Here is a 19,190-nt window from a genome sequence, read left to right as displayed (position 1 = left end):
TGGGAAACTCACCTCCCAGGCGACCAGCGTTGCCACGGCACTAATCCTGACGGACAAAAGATGGGAGTGCCACAGAGCACGATGCTGCCAGACGTTCTCATTGGTTGGCACGATCCCACGCGATGCTGTGATTGGCCATTGCCATGTTTATATACAAATTGGAGCAGTCAGAGGTCACATCCATCGATCTTGGTGGTGACATGAAGGAAACCTGACCCCAAAACCTCAGAACTCCAAATGGATTTAATTCCTGTTTGATACGCACACATACAAGCGCACACACACACACACACACACACACACACACACACACACAGAAACACAGCGGCTCTTTCTTAAGTCCAGTGGCCTGGGAGTGCAGAATTAAGTGAATACTCAGAGAGAGGGAGTGAAGTGACTAAATAATAGTGTCTGTGGCGTACAAAAGAACAGACAACAACAATACCAAGAATGCATTGAGGGCGCTGAGTTCAGTGGGTTGCACACCTAAACAAAAACACAGTCACAGAGGTTTGGATTAAGACTGGATAAATATTTTGATCCAGAAAAGGGCGTGTTGTGTAAACTAGTAATACCTTACAGGCTGAATCACTGCTGTTTCATTTGACCTGGGATGCCAACAATCTGTTCAAAAACAGCAGTTTTCATTATCAATAGGTTTTATCTGATTTCCTCAAATTTCAAATCTTATTCTTTTACTCTCCTCATTTACTTCTCTATATTTTCTAAATCTGTTCAACACTTAACTCTGTTAGTTTAGATCAGATTAGAAATACACTGATAAATAGGCTTGGATAATATATCATATTAACTTATTGCCAATATACACTATGTGTATATCAATATATCATTCAACAAGAAATTCCAGTACAGGAATGCAAGATGAGATCATTTATAAACAGTGTCTCATTACATATTTTGTCCACCAGAGAGCACACTGATACTTTATTTTTCAACTCATTAATTAATATGCTGTCTTGTTCAATCTGTACAAAAAACAGTGTAAAGTATATTGTGATTTTATAGGGAATTATGTGCCATGCTAAGATAATATAAGACAAACCACAGACAGTGCTCAGTTGTTTCCAATTAATTAATAATAAACTTTATTCAATTGTTTTATTATTATTTTCAGTTAGTTCAAATTTGGTCCTAGCACAACCTTAAGTCATTTAGTTGGTACACAGCAAATCTGCTAAACATATACAAATGGGCAATTTTTATACAGGTAAGCATACAATTCATATAGGATAGAATAATAGAATAGAATAAGTTTTCAAAAATAAATTAATGATGAATGAGTATTTACTTGGGTTTAAATGGAGCTTTCTGTTTTAGGACTTAGTGGCTATTTTTCCTGTAATTTGAACCAAATTACATAGTTTGACATCTCCAGGAAACTTCTTGGAAATTGTTAGACAATGACAGAGCAGTAAAATAAAGCATTACCAAACAAATTTAAGGGATCCATGTTTTGTAATGAGAATGAAAGAGGTAGTTTGTATGTCAAGTTTGACTTAGGTGGTCAAGTGTGGAGCACTGCACTTTTATGTAAAACCAAAGATTAACAATGTCAATATCTGAGCAAATTGTTTGAAAAAAAGAGATTAGACAATCTGCTCCCAGTTTGCATGTAACTGGATCAAACTTCAGATGAGACTTTCACACACCCATTACCAGAGACCAAGAACCATGTGTGCCGAAACTGAGCCAGTTAATTTGTGGTGTGTTTAACATCAGGTCAACACTTGGTGTGTGGTTTTGGAAAGCTGTATACTGTAGGTCTGGCTTCTGCTGCTTCCCAGGCTCCTGCAGCTTTAACATCCACATTACTCCTGCTCCACTGAGCTAGCAGAAGGCAGTCTCCAACAGTGAACCTACATTCAATGCACATTAAATAGACTCAACCAACAGACTGTATATCAGGTGTCTAATATCAAACTCTCATCTCTTTCCCAGCTCATCCTTAGAGCCACATGAGAATATCTGCAAGTTATTAGTGCCCTCGCATCCTGACCCTGCACAGCTTTCTCATGTGATTTTGTTGAGGTATGTCTTTTCAAATCAGTCTTGAAGTCTCTTTGCATGGAAGTCATGCAGTGTATGTTTATGTGAGTTAGATTTGTGTGTTAGATTTTCATCAAGAAACCAGGCTATTTTGTGAGTAATACTATCACTTCTAGCATACTGGAGACCATTTAACACTGAGAATAGTGTCTTTACTGCTTAATCTCTCTCCCTCTCTCACTCACACACACACACACACACACACACACACACACACACACAATGGAAAAATACTTGAGAAAGAGCAAACAACTGAGAGATTGTTTTGAAATATTTCATCTTTGTTCAACTGTAGGGGTAAAATACGGACAATAATCTTTGTGCAGTCAGATTTTACAGAATTTATATCACTCCTTATATCAAGTATCCTTTGTAAACGATCTTAAAGTATATCAAATGCTTGAGCCAGGAAGAACTAATTTGTTGTTGAGCCATTTAGAACCACTTCAGTAGCTGCTGCTCCTCCTGATTTTTCTTCTTCAGTTTAAGAACTATTGTGTGGCTCCATTAGGGTACACTGATTCACTCGTCCAATGGCCAAAACCGCTCTGTTCGCCACAGCTAATAACCTAGATGTATTGTTAGCTTAGCACTCCATTAGTCATATTTAACAACTGTTAGTCAGCACGCTAACAGCCCTTAAAATGACAACAGAGGTCTTTTTCAGCTAAGGCAGGACCGTGGTGAGAAAGGAGAAAAGTCAGGAAAAAGAGGAAGCAAAAGGGAACAGAAAGGGAGACAATAGAAAAAGATCAGGTGAGGAGGTGGAGCTACTGGAGTTGTCGCCCAGTACACAGGCTCATACCAATGTCAGAATAAGTTAGAAATCCTCAATGCAACAATGTGCGTCTGTCCTTTTTCACTGCTTTATGAATATTTCAGGGGTTAAGCTACCCTACTGCAGTTCAACAGCGCCCCCGAATGGCAAGAAGCACTCAGAACTGCACAATTGTTCCTGTCCTTTGTATATGAAAACAGCACATAGGATTGTTTAATATTGAAATGTATGTCACCATATGTACAAAACTAAGACAGAGCTCCTCTTAACATACGCAACCTGAAGACATTTTATCTGTTTTACTTGGTGAAAAAACAACACAGTTACTACCAACCACTGAACACGTGCTCATGTGTTCGGTGGTTGTTTGCTTTTAGGGCTTAGTTCCTTGATAAAATGCACATTTAAAAATGCTTCAAAAACGTAACTTTAAAGCACAATAATACAAATATACACTGACCTGCTCAAAACATTCATTAATGGTACAGCATCATTTTCGTACCTTAAATAGTAATGAAAATAACTAACCATTGCTCCACCATCTAACCAAGCTTTTGGTCGCAAAATTCCTGCAATACTGATATAAATATTTGCTCTATTGTCTCATGAGTAAGTCACAATATTAAGTTCTTGTTAGTACACAAAAAGACAGACCTCTCTTGATATGAAAGTGCATAATAAACATTCGGCAATAAGTTATTCCCTTGGCATTGTCCTCTGGCATCAAAAAAGGCACTTTAGAGAATTTTGGAGAAAAACAGAAAGCTCTGCTTGTCCATCTCTTTGGCATCAGTGGTGCTGGTTTGATGATTTTGTTCTGGACATAGATGCATAATTACCCTCATTGCATAATTTGCTTCTGATAATTCACATGCAAAAAGTGGAATTTCTTACACATCATGGCTTAATTGAAATGGCAGGTTTTGGTTAAACATTCTAAGGTGAATTGGTCCTTATCAGAGAGGTCTCACATAGAAACAGACATGTTTCCGTGTTTTATGACAGACAAGACTGAGAGAGACGGCTTGGTAGGTTTCACATGGATGCGTGCGTTGTACTGATCAAGTAAAAGTAATGATCCAAATATCAAATAAATGACTATTTATCTTCATTCCTGTAGAAAGTAATTCAGATTTAACAAATTGTCCACTCGTCTTTCCAGAAGCCAAGAGGTAAGGAAGTTGGACCAGTGTGGGATGGCACAGTGCTGGGGCCTCATTTATAAAACAGTGCGTAGGATCCATACTAAAAGTGTATGTGTGCACAAAAGCCGAAAATGGCACACGCAAAAAATTAATCAGATTTATAAACCTGTGTGCATGCGTGCCTCCATGCAATATCCATTTATAAATCACAATCAACTTGAAAATCTGTGCACTTTGACAAGCCTCATGCTCTTCCCCAAAAACCCCCCACAATTAACCATAAATGGTCAATGCAAATCCCTCATGAATATTGATATACATGTTGTTCCTGTGGAGAATTTAGGCAGGGTTACAAACAAAACAAAGTTTGAGAGGCTGATGCCTGCAGCAGCTGTTAATGCTACAAACAGGATTCCCGAGATTAAACAGACATGATCAGACATGGAGGTGGGTGCCTTCAACGCTTTGTTGCACATTGTCAGAGTTTGGACCGAGCAAGCACAGAGACACAGGAACTCACCTCTTCATATTTGTTAAGCGTCTATAGGCCACAGATATGTACATAGCTGATGAAACCACATTTAAGTATCTAACACACACAATATTTAACTCAAAACTCTAACATATAGGTGTTTCTCTCATTGTCACAGTGGACTATGAATGCAGGTGGTGTTAGGTGAGGTGACTGGAGAAGGCAGAGTGTGTATGTGGCAACCACCACAGTGTTTCCAGTGTGCTCTGTGTACCTGACAGCATAGTCACACAGTCGTGTTCACTGGTGCGATTTTACACACAAAAACTGAAATTGTACTTGTTGATACTGTATATGCACAGTATTAGAAGATTATATTAAAAACTATTGACGCTCTGTTCTGCAATTCTTTAATACTACTTGACATTATTTTGGATTTCTACTGCCAATGATGGTAATTTAATCAGTTAGCCTAGTTAACATGGTTGAGGTGAAAATGACACTTAATTCACACTTTATATTGGGGAAAGGCAGAAGCCAGACTTGAATCCAGCCACCTGCCACATTCTGGCATTATCCTCACAACTGAACTGCTGCTGTGGCTCAACAACTGACCACGAGTGTCAGTAGCTACAGTTAGGCCCTGTCATCTGCACTCCGGGGGAGGGGAATGTGATAGTAAGACGATGCTAATGAAATTTTGGGTGGAACTTAATTTGAGATTTGAGTTTGCTTTTACAATTGAAAGGTGATTATGTATAATGATGCTGATCATTTAATTTCTACAATCTGGCCTCAATTCGCCACCTTAAGGTTTGCGTCGCCAGTTTCCCGTGTCTCCAAAAAGTTGCACACATTGGTCAGAGTTTCTGTACAGGTGCGCACATTCTTCCATAAAGTTTGTTTTTATAAACTTTTGCATGGGAAGTGGCATATGCCTCTTTCAAGTCCCGTTTTGTGAGTATGCAACAGTTATAAATGAGGCCCCTGCACTTTAGAATGCATTGCACTTTCTTCTCTTGTACAATCTGAAGATTTTCTCTCAATGCGACTGACAGAGCAGGACGGTCGGAGTGAAATAGTACTCTTGACCTCAGTACTGAAGTCGTTGTGAAAGGAAAAAATTTATAATCAGGAGTTGAGGGAATCGTAGCTCCAAAGCTTTGACTCTGTGTTGAAATATACTGATTCAGCCATCTGACGTGCTTTCCCCCACTGGGCTGGGGTTGTAGGCCAAGTTGCCCTCTGTAGAGCCATAAGACTGCTGAGGTTTAGACTCTTGTGTGGTGCTGACAGGTGATTTGGGATTGAGCACTCTGGGAAGGTAGATCTGTAATTATACAATACAAAAGAGAGAGATGAGTGCTGAAAACAAAATGCTCCTTGGGGTGTTTCTCAATGTTCATTTTGTGTGCTCTTTTATCCTCCCTGATGTGTTTGATGCAATATTGCATGTCATGGCCAAAGTATGATTTTGATACAAAAGAATGCTTAGGATTAGGCAATAAAGGGATAAAGCTCCTGAAAATTTACTAGGCAAACAAGGATGCATCAGACATGAACTTGGCCTGCAAGAATGATTGGGAAGTTCCAAAGTTCAATGCATGCAACAGTGTATTATGATCAGCCAGGACTTAAGCATATTGTTGAGAAAACACTGAACTGGTTCTTTGTTAATGAATAACATAACAAAAGGATGACAAGCAGCGTAAATTAATATATGGAAAATTTAAGGTTAAGTTACCCTAAGATCTAAGTACGTCTGATCTTGGTTCATGCTATGGAATTTGTAAGTACAGTACAGTACCTTGGTGTTTTCTTCTACCTCATTTTCTGTGTCCTCGTCCTCCTCTTTCACCTGCAAAAAAAAAAAAAGAAAAATATGAGAGCTCAGTGTGAGGGATGGAAAAAATTTGTCTCACATATACACGCACAAGCAAACACTCACCGCATAGTTGTGTGGGCTGAGGTATTTGAAGTGGCCGAAGCAGGTGGCGCTGATGCAGATGAAGACAGTGATACACAGAACCACCAGGGTGAAAAGAGATGTGGAGGTCATGAAATCTGAAACACCACACAGAAAGTTTTATTGTGGCATGGAAATTTCTCTTATGGAGCTGCATGCAGGCAAATGCCTACACATGATCACACAGTAATTATATACTGTTTGTCCAGTTTGCCCGTTGTTTACTTTGAGATACTACCAGCACATGAGCTCAGTTTAAAAACTGGACCATCTGACAGATGTTAAATTACGTGTTAAATTTGGTATATATATATGCACGTGTTAAATTTGGTATATATATATATATATACATATATATGCATTTGTTTCAAGTAGCCTCTGTATTTAGAAGTTTTTAACATTTCTAGATATGGCTAAGCACTTGTGGTTAATTCCCATCAATGAATCTCAGGTGATTTTGCTAATGTAACCTTTTTCAGGTTAAGCCCACGTTTATTTCTTACCTGTTCTGAGAACAGAAAAGAAGTAAAGCCATATGAGGCAGATGATGGGCGCGGCCAGAGCTTGATTGACAGCTCCCAGGTGGACCTGGCGATCAATGCGGGCAGGCAGGTAGGCAAAGTACATGTTGTGTTTGTCCACTAGGTGCTTCAGCAGCATGTAGAGGAGACCTGATGGAGTCAGACACACACAGTGCAGCCATTAGGAACAACACTATGGAAGTGACTGGACATACTGTATGTTGTATGTATGAAAGTGACATTGAGGTCTCTGGCAAAGTCTGACAGAGTGGAGTAATTAAGAGAATGGCAAATAGATCTACTGATGATAAATCTTACATGAGGGAATGTGTTGAGTGTGTGTACAGCCCAACTAACTACTCACCAAAAGGCACAATCATAGGACAAATGATGCTGTAAGCCATAATGACAGTGAACACACAGAGGGTCCAGCCATACATGGCTCCATATTCAAATTCATAGGCCTGGTTCTGTAAGCACAAGTAGAGTTACTTATAAATGTTGAAATGAGGCTGAGATTAAAGAAATCAACAAACAAAATATTCCATTATTCTTGTTTGACTTTTCATTGACTTGAGTTTACAGGAAAATACAACGCTGCATAAATCTGTTTAGTTTAGTAAATGGATCATTCTTTGGCCAAAGCACTTAATATGTTTCTATTACACATTGTCCAGCTGAAGCATATTAGCCATTTATAATACAATAAGTTCTAAAGTAATATATTGATACTGATAAAGTAAACAGTATCAAAAACTACAAATTCTTAAGTTTATTGTGTCCAAAACATATTTTTTTCTCTATTTTCACTCACACAGCAGAACCCTGGCCCCTGGTGTAGCATTGCTTTAATGGACAATACCATAACAAACCTGTTTGACATATTTCCTTTCAGCAGCAGAGCGTGCAAATGCCATACGAATGGTGTAAAGTAGTAACCCTGGCAACCGCAGCAACTCCATGCCAGAGCCCACCAGGCCTGCTGCGATCACATAGTTGACAAAAAATGCCCCTTGGTCAGGTAAAAACACACACCTGTTGTAAAGAAGGAAAGGAAAACAAAAAGATAAAGGAAAAGAGTCAAATAAAGTCAAACCAGTGAGGACAAAACATTAAAGAAAATGTGAACTTTTAAAAAAAAAAAAAAAATTAATCTATCCACAAATTATAAAAAATATCAGGCCTCATGCAAGGACATTTTCTTTTCTCGTGTTTCCCACACATTTTCCTGGGCATGTCAGGTTCAACAAAAACTGGAAACTTTATAAAAACAGTTGTAAATGAAATGACAACCAAACTTTGCAGTAAAATATGAAACCAGATTCAAAACCTGACTGCAACAGCAGTGAGTGAAACATTGCAACTGTATGGTTATTTATCTGTAAAAATGACATATAATTTAAATTGATCTCTATGACGTACTAAAACTTTAATTAATTTGTACATTTTTGATTAGAATAAAAAAAAACAAAAAAAAAAACCAAGGGGCAGAAAAGAGGGAATACTTACTCAAACCGCAGTTTCCCACCTGAGAGAAACTCTTTATCAAACAGCCAACGGAAAAACACTGCGAGACTGAAAAAAGAAAAAAGATCCTTCCTCAATCCAACTATACAAAAATACAACAATTAGCCTGAGCTAATATCCTCAACCGCTAACTGACATGTCATTTGAGTAGTTGACAAATATGTACTTGTATAGTATAAATGCTTTTTTTGTATTTTTGAAGATAAAATACATACACTATATTTGTGTAGTGTGAAAAATGTAAGGGGTCACTAACTTTGTCTGTTAATTTTCTCTAAACCATAAAAAATTCAGAATTTTTTTTTTTTAATAATATACAAATAGCAAGATTCATATAGTGTTATTTATTTAATATGAAAATATTAATAACACTATTTTCCCAATGTGCAAGTCAAACTTTGCTGTTATCTTTTCAGAAATATTGAAAATTATGACAATTTAAGTGATGATTATATCTCCCCTAATGTTCAATACTCAACTGTGCTTTAAGATATTTTGAGACAAACATTTGCATAATTTTCCATAATTATGTAGTTTTAACACACACTTTTTAATTAAAAAATATAAATTGGAGATGTCACACCAAAGGACCCAACACTTTTAGTATTTCAAAAAAAGTTAAATATTTGAATTAGTCTGAGACAAAAACCATGTACACATGTCATGAACTACACAATGGGCTTCAGTAACATGACCTTGAATGGATTCCTCAAATAAAGTTGTCTGTGGAGTTGCCCGATTTAAAATCAGGATATGGTGTCACACCAGAGCCTATGACAAAATGTTTCAAGACCCTATCCTTTTAGAAATGTGTGGGTGAAATAAATGAATGCCAAAATACACTTGTAAAATAATGCTGTTGTAAAACTTTTATGCAAATAATTTCTTTTTAATTTAAAAAGAATATATTTATTGAACCATGCTAGAGACAGTCACACCATAGGACAATTTTGAGATTTTGCTGAAATTTAAAAAAAAATCTAAAAACAGATCAGTTTTTATAACAAGTCCATGTAAAATAAAGAAATGTTTAACATTTCACTACATTTTAATTATTATATTACTATTTATATGTATTTTTATATCGTGTGAAAAAATGGCATTTCATGTCAACAACCCATTTGGCATTTTACTGTAGATACATACTGTATGTGTCACAACTGCTATTCACATCTTATGCCTCCTCATTTTTTAAGTGTGTAAGCTCCCCGTTTATTGCTGCATTTAACATACACTGATTGCTAAACTATTTATTATTCCTACAGGTACAAAATTAACCTGGATGCTGGGAACTGTTGGTTATTCAAACTGATGGTAACACAAATTACCTGGTAAGTCCAAGTGAGGGGAGGATAAGCACCATGAAGAGCAGGAAGAAGTACAGTTTCCGCATCATGCTCAGCTGCTCACTGGACCTGAAACACAGAGGACACTGGATCAAAATATTTTCCTCAGCTAACAGGAACCAATCACTGCACTGTGTGTGTGTGTGTCTCTCTCTGTGTGAGAGAGAGAGAGAGATACCTGCTCCAGTGTGCTTCTCCCAGTGTAGAATAGTAGACTATGGTGGGCAGCAATGCAGAGAAGCTCCACAGCAGGAGAGTGGGGAAGAACTGACTGATAATGGGGCTCTGAGGTGAAAAGCAAATCAAACTGTAGATTCATAGTTTTGAAAGCAAACTTGTGACAAATATATATGTCTGCATGTGTCTCACATTGAGATACTGGATGGGCTTAGTCACGTTGAACTTGTCGATGGTGCTGATAATGATGGTGGGAGTCGTGAGGAAGGTGAGCAGGAAGAAAAGGAGGAAGTTGAGCATCACGTAGCGCATGAACCAGGGAAAACCCCGCACTGAGAGATTTTCCCTGTAGGACAGGGAAAATAGGAAAAACAGAAGCAACAGAAGGACAGTTACACACAAAGAGGCAACACAGTGGAGAAAACAGAAGAGTGCAGCTTATTCTTATTCTTCCTCCTACTCCTCATCATGAGGTAACTAAATCAACATGTTTAAATTGTTTTTAATGATGGTATTTTGCTAAAGATTTTTCAGTTCACTGATGACATTGTCCACAGTAAGCTATGGTGAATAAGCAGGTTATTATGAATTCTCAAGGCGACTAAGTGGGTTTACACTGGAGTGGGATAAATAATCGATTTCACTACATATTGAAATATCATCTTTGAAATATCTCATCAATACTTCATATGGTTGAAATCAGTGTCACAGGGATGTTTTCATGGTACCAATATGGCCACAATATGATAAATGCGAGTAAGATCACATATGAAATCATTCAACTGGTGTTCAATATAATGTAATGTGCTCCACTATTATGCATTATATCAGGCAAAAAAATAAAATCAAAAACTAATCATAGTCATATGATCTGCATGGAGCACATACTGTGTTAAGGGTTGGTGTCTTAGGCCTTACCAGTACACATTTTTGGGATGGGGTGCAAAGCTGACTCTCCACTGGTTCACTTTCAGAGTTCCACTATTGGATGAAGGTTGGCGCTCATTCCCACAGCAGCAGCGTGTGCCACCACATTCAAGTGCATTGAAGTCTTTCATAATGCTGAGGTGAGTAAATGACAGCTGTTTGAGATACACATTAACTAGTTTTCCAGCAAAAAGTCATGTGGTGACAGCAGAACTGAGAGAAAACTGTCCTGATCAAGTCAGAGGACAAGCATCATCAGCTCACATAAACTGCTGCTTCCAGGCTGTGAAACAACCTATCATGTCAGAACACAATGGCACATGCTGTTTGCCAAACAATCACTTCTTCACAGCGATGTTACTGTCACTGACCACAGCATGTTGCTCCATTTACAAAAAAGAAACATATTTTAAAAAGTGCAAACAGTAGGAAAGAATGTCCAAACAAATAACTATTGGATTTGGATCAATGCCTCTCTGATACAATAACAACTAAAATTATTTCACAGAGGTAGTACTGGTTGCATTAGTGTTAGACTGGATTGTTTTATCATGTCTCAGATGTTTCATTACAACAGTATCATCCATATTATTTCAGATGATATTGTTGTTTCCTCCACCTGTAAATACAGACACAAGTACTGACAAAAAGCTACTCACAACTTGGCCATAGCCTCAGTCTGCAAGGTCACATAGGCAATCCCCAGGGGGCGCTGTGGCACCAGTTCTACCTGCTTCCTCACCTCTCCCAGCAGGTCTTTTTCCTTAGTCGTGTAATACTGTATGGCATCAACCTGAAGAAACACACACAGACACACACGGATTGAATGCTTTACTTTTTTTAAACCTTGTTGTAAAATAGTTCACATGCTTGCTAACTGTGCCTGTAAATGAATAGCACTGATACAAGCTTTTCATTTCATCACAAGATTTATACTTTGCTGCTATTAAAATCTGTATTTAGTCCAATGTACTTTTACTATAAATCATTACACTAAAGAATAAATAAATAAATAAAAGCATTCAGATACCACTGCAAAACTGTGCTATCATCTGGTCCAGCTTACCTTCTCAGAGTTAGCGCAGCAACAAAGGTGCCCACACAAACGGGGGTTAATCAAATCACGTTCTCCTGTTTTCTCTAAGACACGCTCGTAGTAGCGCAGGTTTTTTCCAGCTCGCATTCTGGAGTGAAAAAACAAACACAAACAACTTAGTTTAACTTAGTAAAAATAAGAGCCTCAACATTTTAAACAGATACCTCTAAACCTGGAATATGCTTTACACACTGTTGCTTGCAGCCACTTTCCTCTGCAGACATGGATACAAAATATGACATCATTTAAATATTGACCAGTAAGAGTGAGACTGAAACATAATTTTGTGCCATTAAACTTAAATAATGAGCTTTAAGAGGCTAAAACGCTCAGTAGAGTTTCTGGGTTAAGTGACAATTCTCTCTGTGGGTTTGTAGCTGCAAGTGACCATTTTCACACGACACAGATATTAGATTCACTGTCAATATTGACAATATTCATGAAATTCAAAGGAAGCTCAATTGTGTAGCACAAACCAAAAAACTACATGCTAGCATGTACTCACTGACACAGGGGGCAAGAATCACATGATTTTTATGTACAGTTAGTTCTGATTTCTTACCTTTCCTTATCAAGGTGCATGAGCTTGGCCACGTCATAGCCTAGGGTCACAGCACACACTCGACAGGTAGGATACGCCTCTCTATAAAAAGCAATACTGGCATTGAGGACTGGAACAGATAGCTGCTATTTATGGTGATATGTGAGAACAATGCATCAAAACTAAGAGTCAACTTTACACAAGACAAACAGTGGATGTAACAGTTCAGTGCACTCACGTGAAATGTGTCATTACAGCTTCTTCTGTTGCTGTTTTAGGAACTGAACACACAAACAAGGTGTTTCTGGTCTACAAAGTGAAAGCCAGAGTGACAGATCAGTCAGGCACCATCACAGGTAAGTGATTCACCACACTTAAGTCTGGTATGGCTTTCATAATGCATTTAACCCCTCACAGACAGGTGAGGTAAGAACTCAGTATAAGTTTATGCATCAGTGACAATCCAGACCAAGTGTGGATCATCAGAACATTATATAAAATAACATCAAATCTTGTTAGTCTAGTCTTAAGTAGTCAAAGACTCACTGTCTCTCTGCGCATGCCTTTCATTTGTGATGTGTGATGTCGCAGCAGGGCAACTGTCAGGGTCAGGTAGAGAACTGCAAACACTGTGTGCAGCCATAACAGGTTGTTTCTAGAGGCAAAAATGACAGACACCAAGAAACATTTTGATATGTCCAAACCACAAAGCTCCTCTGCAATACAAACGTTTCCTTATATATCCTTATAAATGTTTTATTTCATACCCCTTTTGAAGATTCCCAATAGTTGTCCTTCCAAAATTCCTTGGATCATTACCTAAAAGAAACAAACAGCATTTTTTTTTTTAAATAAAATGTAAGTAGAGACAAGAACATGAACAGAAAAAGATCAAATTTATAAGCAAGCCTAAGCCACGGTTCAGTCAAAATCACCTGCAGAAGAAATATGCAATTTAGAGACGAGTCACTGATTATGAAGTGGACAGTGCAGCTCCTTGGTTTTGATTGCATGATTCACATTTGAAGGCACCATAAAATACACACCTGACCCATAATCAGTACATAAAATACCCTTAAAAATATGTAAAGGAACTGTAATATTAGCTATTAACAGACACTGGCTGTTATTTTTATTGTACACTTGAGTAATGTTGGACTTTAATCAGAGACAGAGAGTGATGTCAAACCCACCCAGCAGGTCTCCGCTCAGGTTGACAGGCAGTATGATTGACAAGGAGGTGACAGTTATGACCAACAGTAAGACGATCAGATGACGCTGAAAGGACAGGTAGTGAACAGCGTCCATGCCACATCTGGCTTTCATTTTTTCCTCACTGAAACAAACACACACACAAACACACACAAACACACACACGCATGCACACAAACACAATGATTTGAGGAAACCAACACATGGCTTGTGCAGCATGATAAAAATAGATATGGATGAGAAACAATGACCAGCAAAAGAGAAAACAAACCACAGTCACTCACTCCATTCTGAGGATGTAAGGCAGCCAAGAGCAGAATCCCTAAAGAGAAAGGGAAATTTTGATTAAACTAACATACAATAAATATATTTGGTTTCTTCATGTTGAGACTTAAATATATTTATACAGTGGGATATCATTGTCAGTGATCTTAAATCCAGCAAGGTGTGGGAAAAAATTATAACTAAAGTGCATTCAACTGAAATAATCTTTAATAGCAGTGTTGACTTGTCATCTCGATCAGTCTTTCATGCTTCATGAATATTGATTTAGGTGCTGGAACTAACAACAGAGATTTTCTTTTTCATACCTGTTCATACTCCAAGTCATCAACGCTGGACATAAAGGATGACATGCGTCCAAAGCGACGGTGTGTTGACTCAGTGAATCTGAAACACAAAGTTCAGTATCAAGGATGAAATCAAACTGACAGAAATGTCACCTTGATGATTCAATTCACGATTACACTTAGTAAACAATACTTATTCTAACCAGTATGTCTACCACACCTAACCCAAGCCTGAGATCATGACACCATGGCTGTAAAAAGTATTGTCGGGTTGTGAACTGACCCTTCGTTGTCTGCGACCAGTGCTAGACGCCCGTAGTCCCAAAGATTCTTCCTGATAATAGAGAAGACGGTCAGCAACACCTGTGGTGGCAGGAGAAGTCATTATAGATCATTATTGCCAAGTAGAAAGAACTTTCTTGTGCTATTTGTATACTTGAAGAGATATTTATTTGGAAGAGAAAAGAAAATGTTAAGTATTTTCAGCCTTTGAAAACAAGACAGTACAGATAAGTAGGGTCACAAGACTTTAACTCCACATTAACTTGATCAGAATCAGATAGGAAGCAAACAGATAGACAAATACCAGAAAGACAGAGAAGTCGAGCAGTAGCACAACTGGTACGCCTCCAAAGTTGTCTGCATTGAGTACAGTGCTCTGTGAGGAGCTGAAACAGGTACTGTTGTCCAGGAAGCCAGAGGGAGAGGTGCCATTTGACACCAGCCACCACAGGGAAGACATCACTGCAGTGGAACCAGCAGTTTGTCTGCAGACATTGACAGTACTATATGTTAAGAAATGACTGCTGAGAACCAAACAGTGAAAAACAGTATTCCCAAAAAATAGTAGGGCTAGTAACAATTATTTTCATTATCAGTTAAACTGTTGATTATTTTTTCTTGTTCCATTAATTGTTTAGGTGATAAAATGCCTAAAAAGGTCACATTTTCCAGGAGTCCAAGGTGACATATTCAAATTGTACAAACATTGGGGAAAAAAAGTAAAATATAATTTTTTTTTTTAAATGTAATAAGAAAAATAAGAAAATCTTTACACTTGAAAGGCTGGAACCTGCAGATATTTGACATTTTTTCTCAACAAATGACTTCAACATTGGTGCTGATTATTTTTTGCCCTAAAAATTATATAATATTGGGATTTTTTAAATTTGTTGCCACACTGAAAAGAGTAAACACAGAGGGACACTGTCTTTGCAGGAGAAACATAAAGGCAATATAAGGCATTGCCTGCATCAGGGGTCCCAGACCATGAGCCTATGCAGCATGTACACAGATTTTTTTTCACTGATTAACACACCTTGGAATGATAATCTGCAACACTTCAGACCTTAACAGCACAGTGTAGTAGGGTGGCAACTAGCAATTTTTGTCATTATCAATGAATAACTATTTTTGTTAAGTCTGAAAAAATGTAAATAGTTAAAAATGCCCAAAACACTTTCCCAGAGCTCAGTATAACATCTGCAAATGCCTTGTTTTGTATGACTTAGTCAAAAACCTAAAGACATTGAATTTATAATGACATAAAATAGAGAAAACCTGCAAATTCTCACATTTGATAACCTGTCATCTGCAAATATTTGAGGTTTTTGCTTGAGAAATTACTTAAACGATTAATCGATTATCAAATTATTGTGTCAGTCAACTAATTAATTAATCAGTTAATCATCAGCTCCCCACAGCAGGCTCCTTGACCTACCACGGGCACAATATGCCACTGGAGAACCAAGAGGCAGCTGCTTTTCATCACAACTGCTGAGCAGCTTTTTAGGTGCTAATGTCTTTCCTGTAACTACAGACTGAATTTTTGCATATAGCGCCAAATCATAACAGGAGTTATCTCAGGGCACTATTCATATGAAGCAGGTCTAGACCAACATTTTTAGAGAGGCCTAAAAATTCAAACCAGCAAGGAGGTAGTGATAAAAGTGTTGTCTTTGGGTGCTGTGAAAGCCTAGATGCTGATTCAATACAGTATTCAGACGTTTTACTTCATTAAAAGTAACATTACAGTGTAGAAATACTCTGCTACAAATAAACTTCCTGCATTCAAAATCCCATCTTAAGTAAGTAAAGCTATGTTAAGTATACTCAGCAAAATATACAGTACTTTTGCACAGTAATGTACAGTAAATCATTGGACTTTATTCTAAATGTAGCATGAAACAGAAGTACTCAAGTAAAGTACAGGTACCTTAAAGAAGTACTTAATTACAGTACATGAGTAAATGTACTTAGTTTACATTCCACCACTGCTTGCTCCATAGTTTGAGACCCCTTGTGTACATTAGTGTATTCTGAAAGACATCGGCGGCAGCAGCATATTTACGCCTATGTTTTTTAAATTTTTCTAAGACTGAACGCAGAATCAAGGGACTTTCTCGTCCCTAAAGCGTGACCGGGACTGACGCAATTATAAAACAACAGTTTGTGACTGTGTTGTTTCAGCACTGGAGTCCATGTCTAATCCCACTCGTCACAAGTCGTGAACAGAGCCCTCGCGCCCCACCTTTCCAGAAATAGATGGACCAAGCTCACGGAGTCACGAGGACGCAGTTATAAGTTATAAAGTATGATATAACCGCTAACTTTTGTCTTTTAACCCTGACATTAAACTTAACGAGCAACAAAAATGACAATAGAGCTTACAGATAAAGCAATGTCTCTACTATTAGTTCGACTGCAGGCATTTCTGTCAGAGTGACACCTCTTCGCTCTCTAACAGCTGTTCGTTATTTTGAGGCTGAACAGTGACAAGCAAGTAGTGTTATAATAGTTACCTCACCAAACTGAAAGTAAAGCAAAAGCTTATTAAGTTGAATTGAACCGGTTAATAAAGCAACACTTACGTGAAAGCTACACTCTTAAGTTACAGATTTGCTAATGCTAATGATTTTTGCTTAACTACACCAACGGCTTCAAGTAAGGAAGGATATGTCAACGTCAACATCCGCTGACACAACTTGATTAACTTGACTGAAAAGCACATAACTCGCATTACAAGGTACCTTGCGTAGGTGTGTGGCATATAAGCATTCCTACCTGTAAGTCTGTCTTTTTTTACGCTCACGGGAAGGAAACTTTCTTTTTACTGTAAATACCAATAAAGCCCATCTGTGTCCCTTCCCCTTTATGTTCCGCGTATGCGCAGACGCTCTCGTGCTCAGTGTTGCAGTCAATCCTCGCGTCGAGAAACGGCACAAGCGAGTCCTGGGGACTTTCTGAACATGTATGAGTTGGGCGCAAATGTAATAATTTCCTTCTGCTGGGAATAGAACGAGGAGGGGAAAATACTCACAACTGGGTGTAGCACAATCGCAGAAGTGGAAGCAGTGGCATAGTAGTAAAGGGAAAGTGGAACTAAGCAGCCAGGACCCCAACACTGGGGGAGGTCCTGTAAAAACTTCAAAAAAAGTTGGATATTTTGGGCAATTTTGAAAATTTGCAACAATAGCACTATAGGTAAATTATTAGTGCTGGCTGAAAAAATAGTTTGACAGTAGTATTATTAGTGGTAATGGTATACCAAGTGTTATATCTAACTTATTTAACAACAAAGTGAAACTGTAACTTCCAGGTTCTGTTCCAGAAGTAAGAAAACCTCATTCAAAACCACACTGACATGTGTAACTACACTAGTAACTAAACAGACAACAGAGCTTTTCTCAACAGAGCTAGAGTAAGATGGATTTCTATCCTTGTTGCATGCTGATGGTATAATTAAGAACTAAAAAACCCTGATGTAAATAATTTAATGTAAAACCTGTGTGAAGGCTTCACACAGTAATTACAGTATGTTGAAAAGAGGGCTGAAATATACTAATATCTCTGCAAGAATTGCAGCTCAAACTGCTTTTCAACAAAGAAATGACATGCACCAAAAGCTTCACATGAAAAAACATTAAAAACATTAATGTAAAATCAGATTAAAAAAATTAATTAAGTAATAAGTAATTAATTGAATACTAACTACATTGAAAAAAAACAGCTGTCAAATAAATTAAGTGGAGTAAAAGGTCTAAAATTTCCCTCTGACATATTAAGTATTAAGTTGCATGGATGGGAAATACTCAGATAATTGACAAGTATCTCAAAATTGTACTTGCTGCACTAAACTGTAACAGAATACCCTTTTGTTTTGCTGGAGCAAGAAAGTAATAGAAACAAGGAGACAAGAAAATAGAAGAGAAAAGGAAATAGATTTTAGCAGGATATAGTACATTCAACAAATTATGTTTTTATCAATTTAATTACGGTTTATCACACATAGGGGCAGCAAGTTTCTTTACTTCCTTTAACTTTTCAAAGATTTGTTTTTAATCCTCTAAGAGGAAACAGGTGCTGTATCCTCCTCCATAGTTTCAGTTGAATGAGATGCTTCACTGTAAAACCTAGGAACTAAGTGGGATTAATGAATCTTTTATCATTACCCCTTTGTAACTACATGCTTTTTTTTTCTTTAAACCCTAAGTTATTCTAAAATTCTAAAAGTTTAGACAATCAGAACTTTTAGAGAAGTTATATAGAATTATAGTTATACAGAACTTTACTTGAATTGATTGGACATAGTTTAGAAAAGCACACACAAAATCCAAGCCATGAAATCCAAGGAACTCGCTGTATACTTCTGCTACAAAATTTTGGTTAAGAGGCATAGATCGGGGCAAGGGTATAAAGGACTCTTCCTAGAGTTGGCCATCTGAACAAACTGAGTAACCAGGCAAGCCAAGAACCATCAAATAGGCCTCTATGTTGTAGTGGCTAGACAGAAGCCATTTTAAGTAAAAGGCACATGACAGCCTGCTTAGCGTTTGCCAAATGGCAT

At 37.7% G+C, this 19,190-nt stretch overlaps 1 protein-coding gene across 2 annotated transcripts; it reads right to left on the bottom strand.

The window, feature by feature from the left end:
* Positions 1-2,330: 2,330 nt before the first annotated feature.
* LOC111238613 (CSC1-like protein 1) lies at positions 2,331-17,486 on the bottom strand. 2 transcript variants are annotated; one of them, XM_022768196.1, is made up of 23 exons: positions 17,408-17,486; positions 14,931-15,111; positions 14,628-14,707; positions 14,366-14,444; positions 14,060-14,097; positions 13,757-13,899; positions 13,331-13,382; positions 13,110-13,218; positions 12,802-12,872; positions 12,585-12,665; positions 11,993-12,110; positions 11,586-11,719; positions 10,918-11,061; positions 10,192-10,345; positions 10,001-10,107; positions 9,805-9,891; positions 8,459-8,524; positions 7,822-7,984; positions 7,314-7,419; positions 6,932-7,099; positions 6,411-6,526; positions 6,270-6,320; positions 2,331-5,792 (listed from the first exon to the last, which is right to left on the bottom strand). In XM_022768196.1, exons 2-23 carry the CDS (start codon positions 15,084-15,086, stop codon positions 5,652-5,654), a joined length of 2,364 nt encoding a protein of 787 aa, XP_022623917.1. In that variant the 5' UTR covers positions 15,087-15,111; positions 17,408-17,486; the 3' UTR covers positions 2,331-5,651. The 2 variants fall into 2 exon arrangements, with proteins under 2 accessions (XP_022623917.1, XP_022623926.1); XM_022768205.1 differs by lacking the exons at positions 13,757-13,899; positions 14,628-14,707; positions 14,931-15,111; positions 17,408-17,486 and having other exon boundaries at positions 14,366-14,409.
* Positions 17,487-19,190: the final 1,704 nt, after the last annotated feature.

Source organism: Seriola dumerili, unplaced genomic scaffold (genome assembly GCF_002260705.1).
Source record: "Seriola dumerili isolate Sdu_G_001 unplaced genomic scaffold, Sdu_1.0 BDQW01000025.1, whole genome shotgun sequence".
Taxonomy (NCBI): domain Eukaryota; kingdom Metazoa; phylum Chordata; class Actinopteri; order Carangiformes; family Carangidae; genus Seriola; species Seriola dumerili.
Note: the sequence above shows the minus strand (reverse complement) of the source record. Positions and strands in the feature narration are given on the sequence as shown.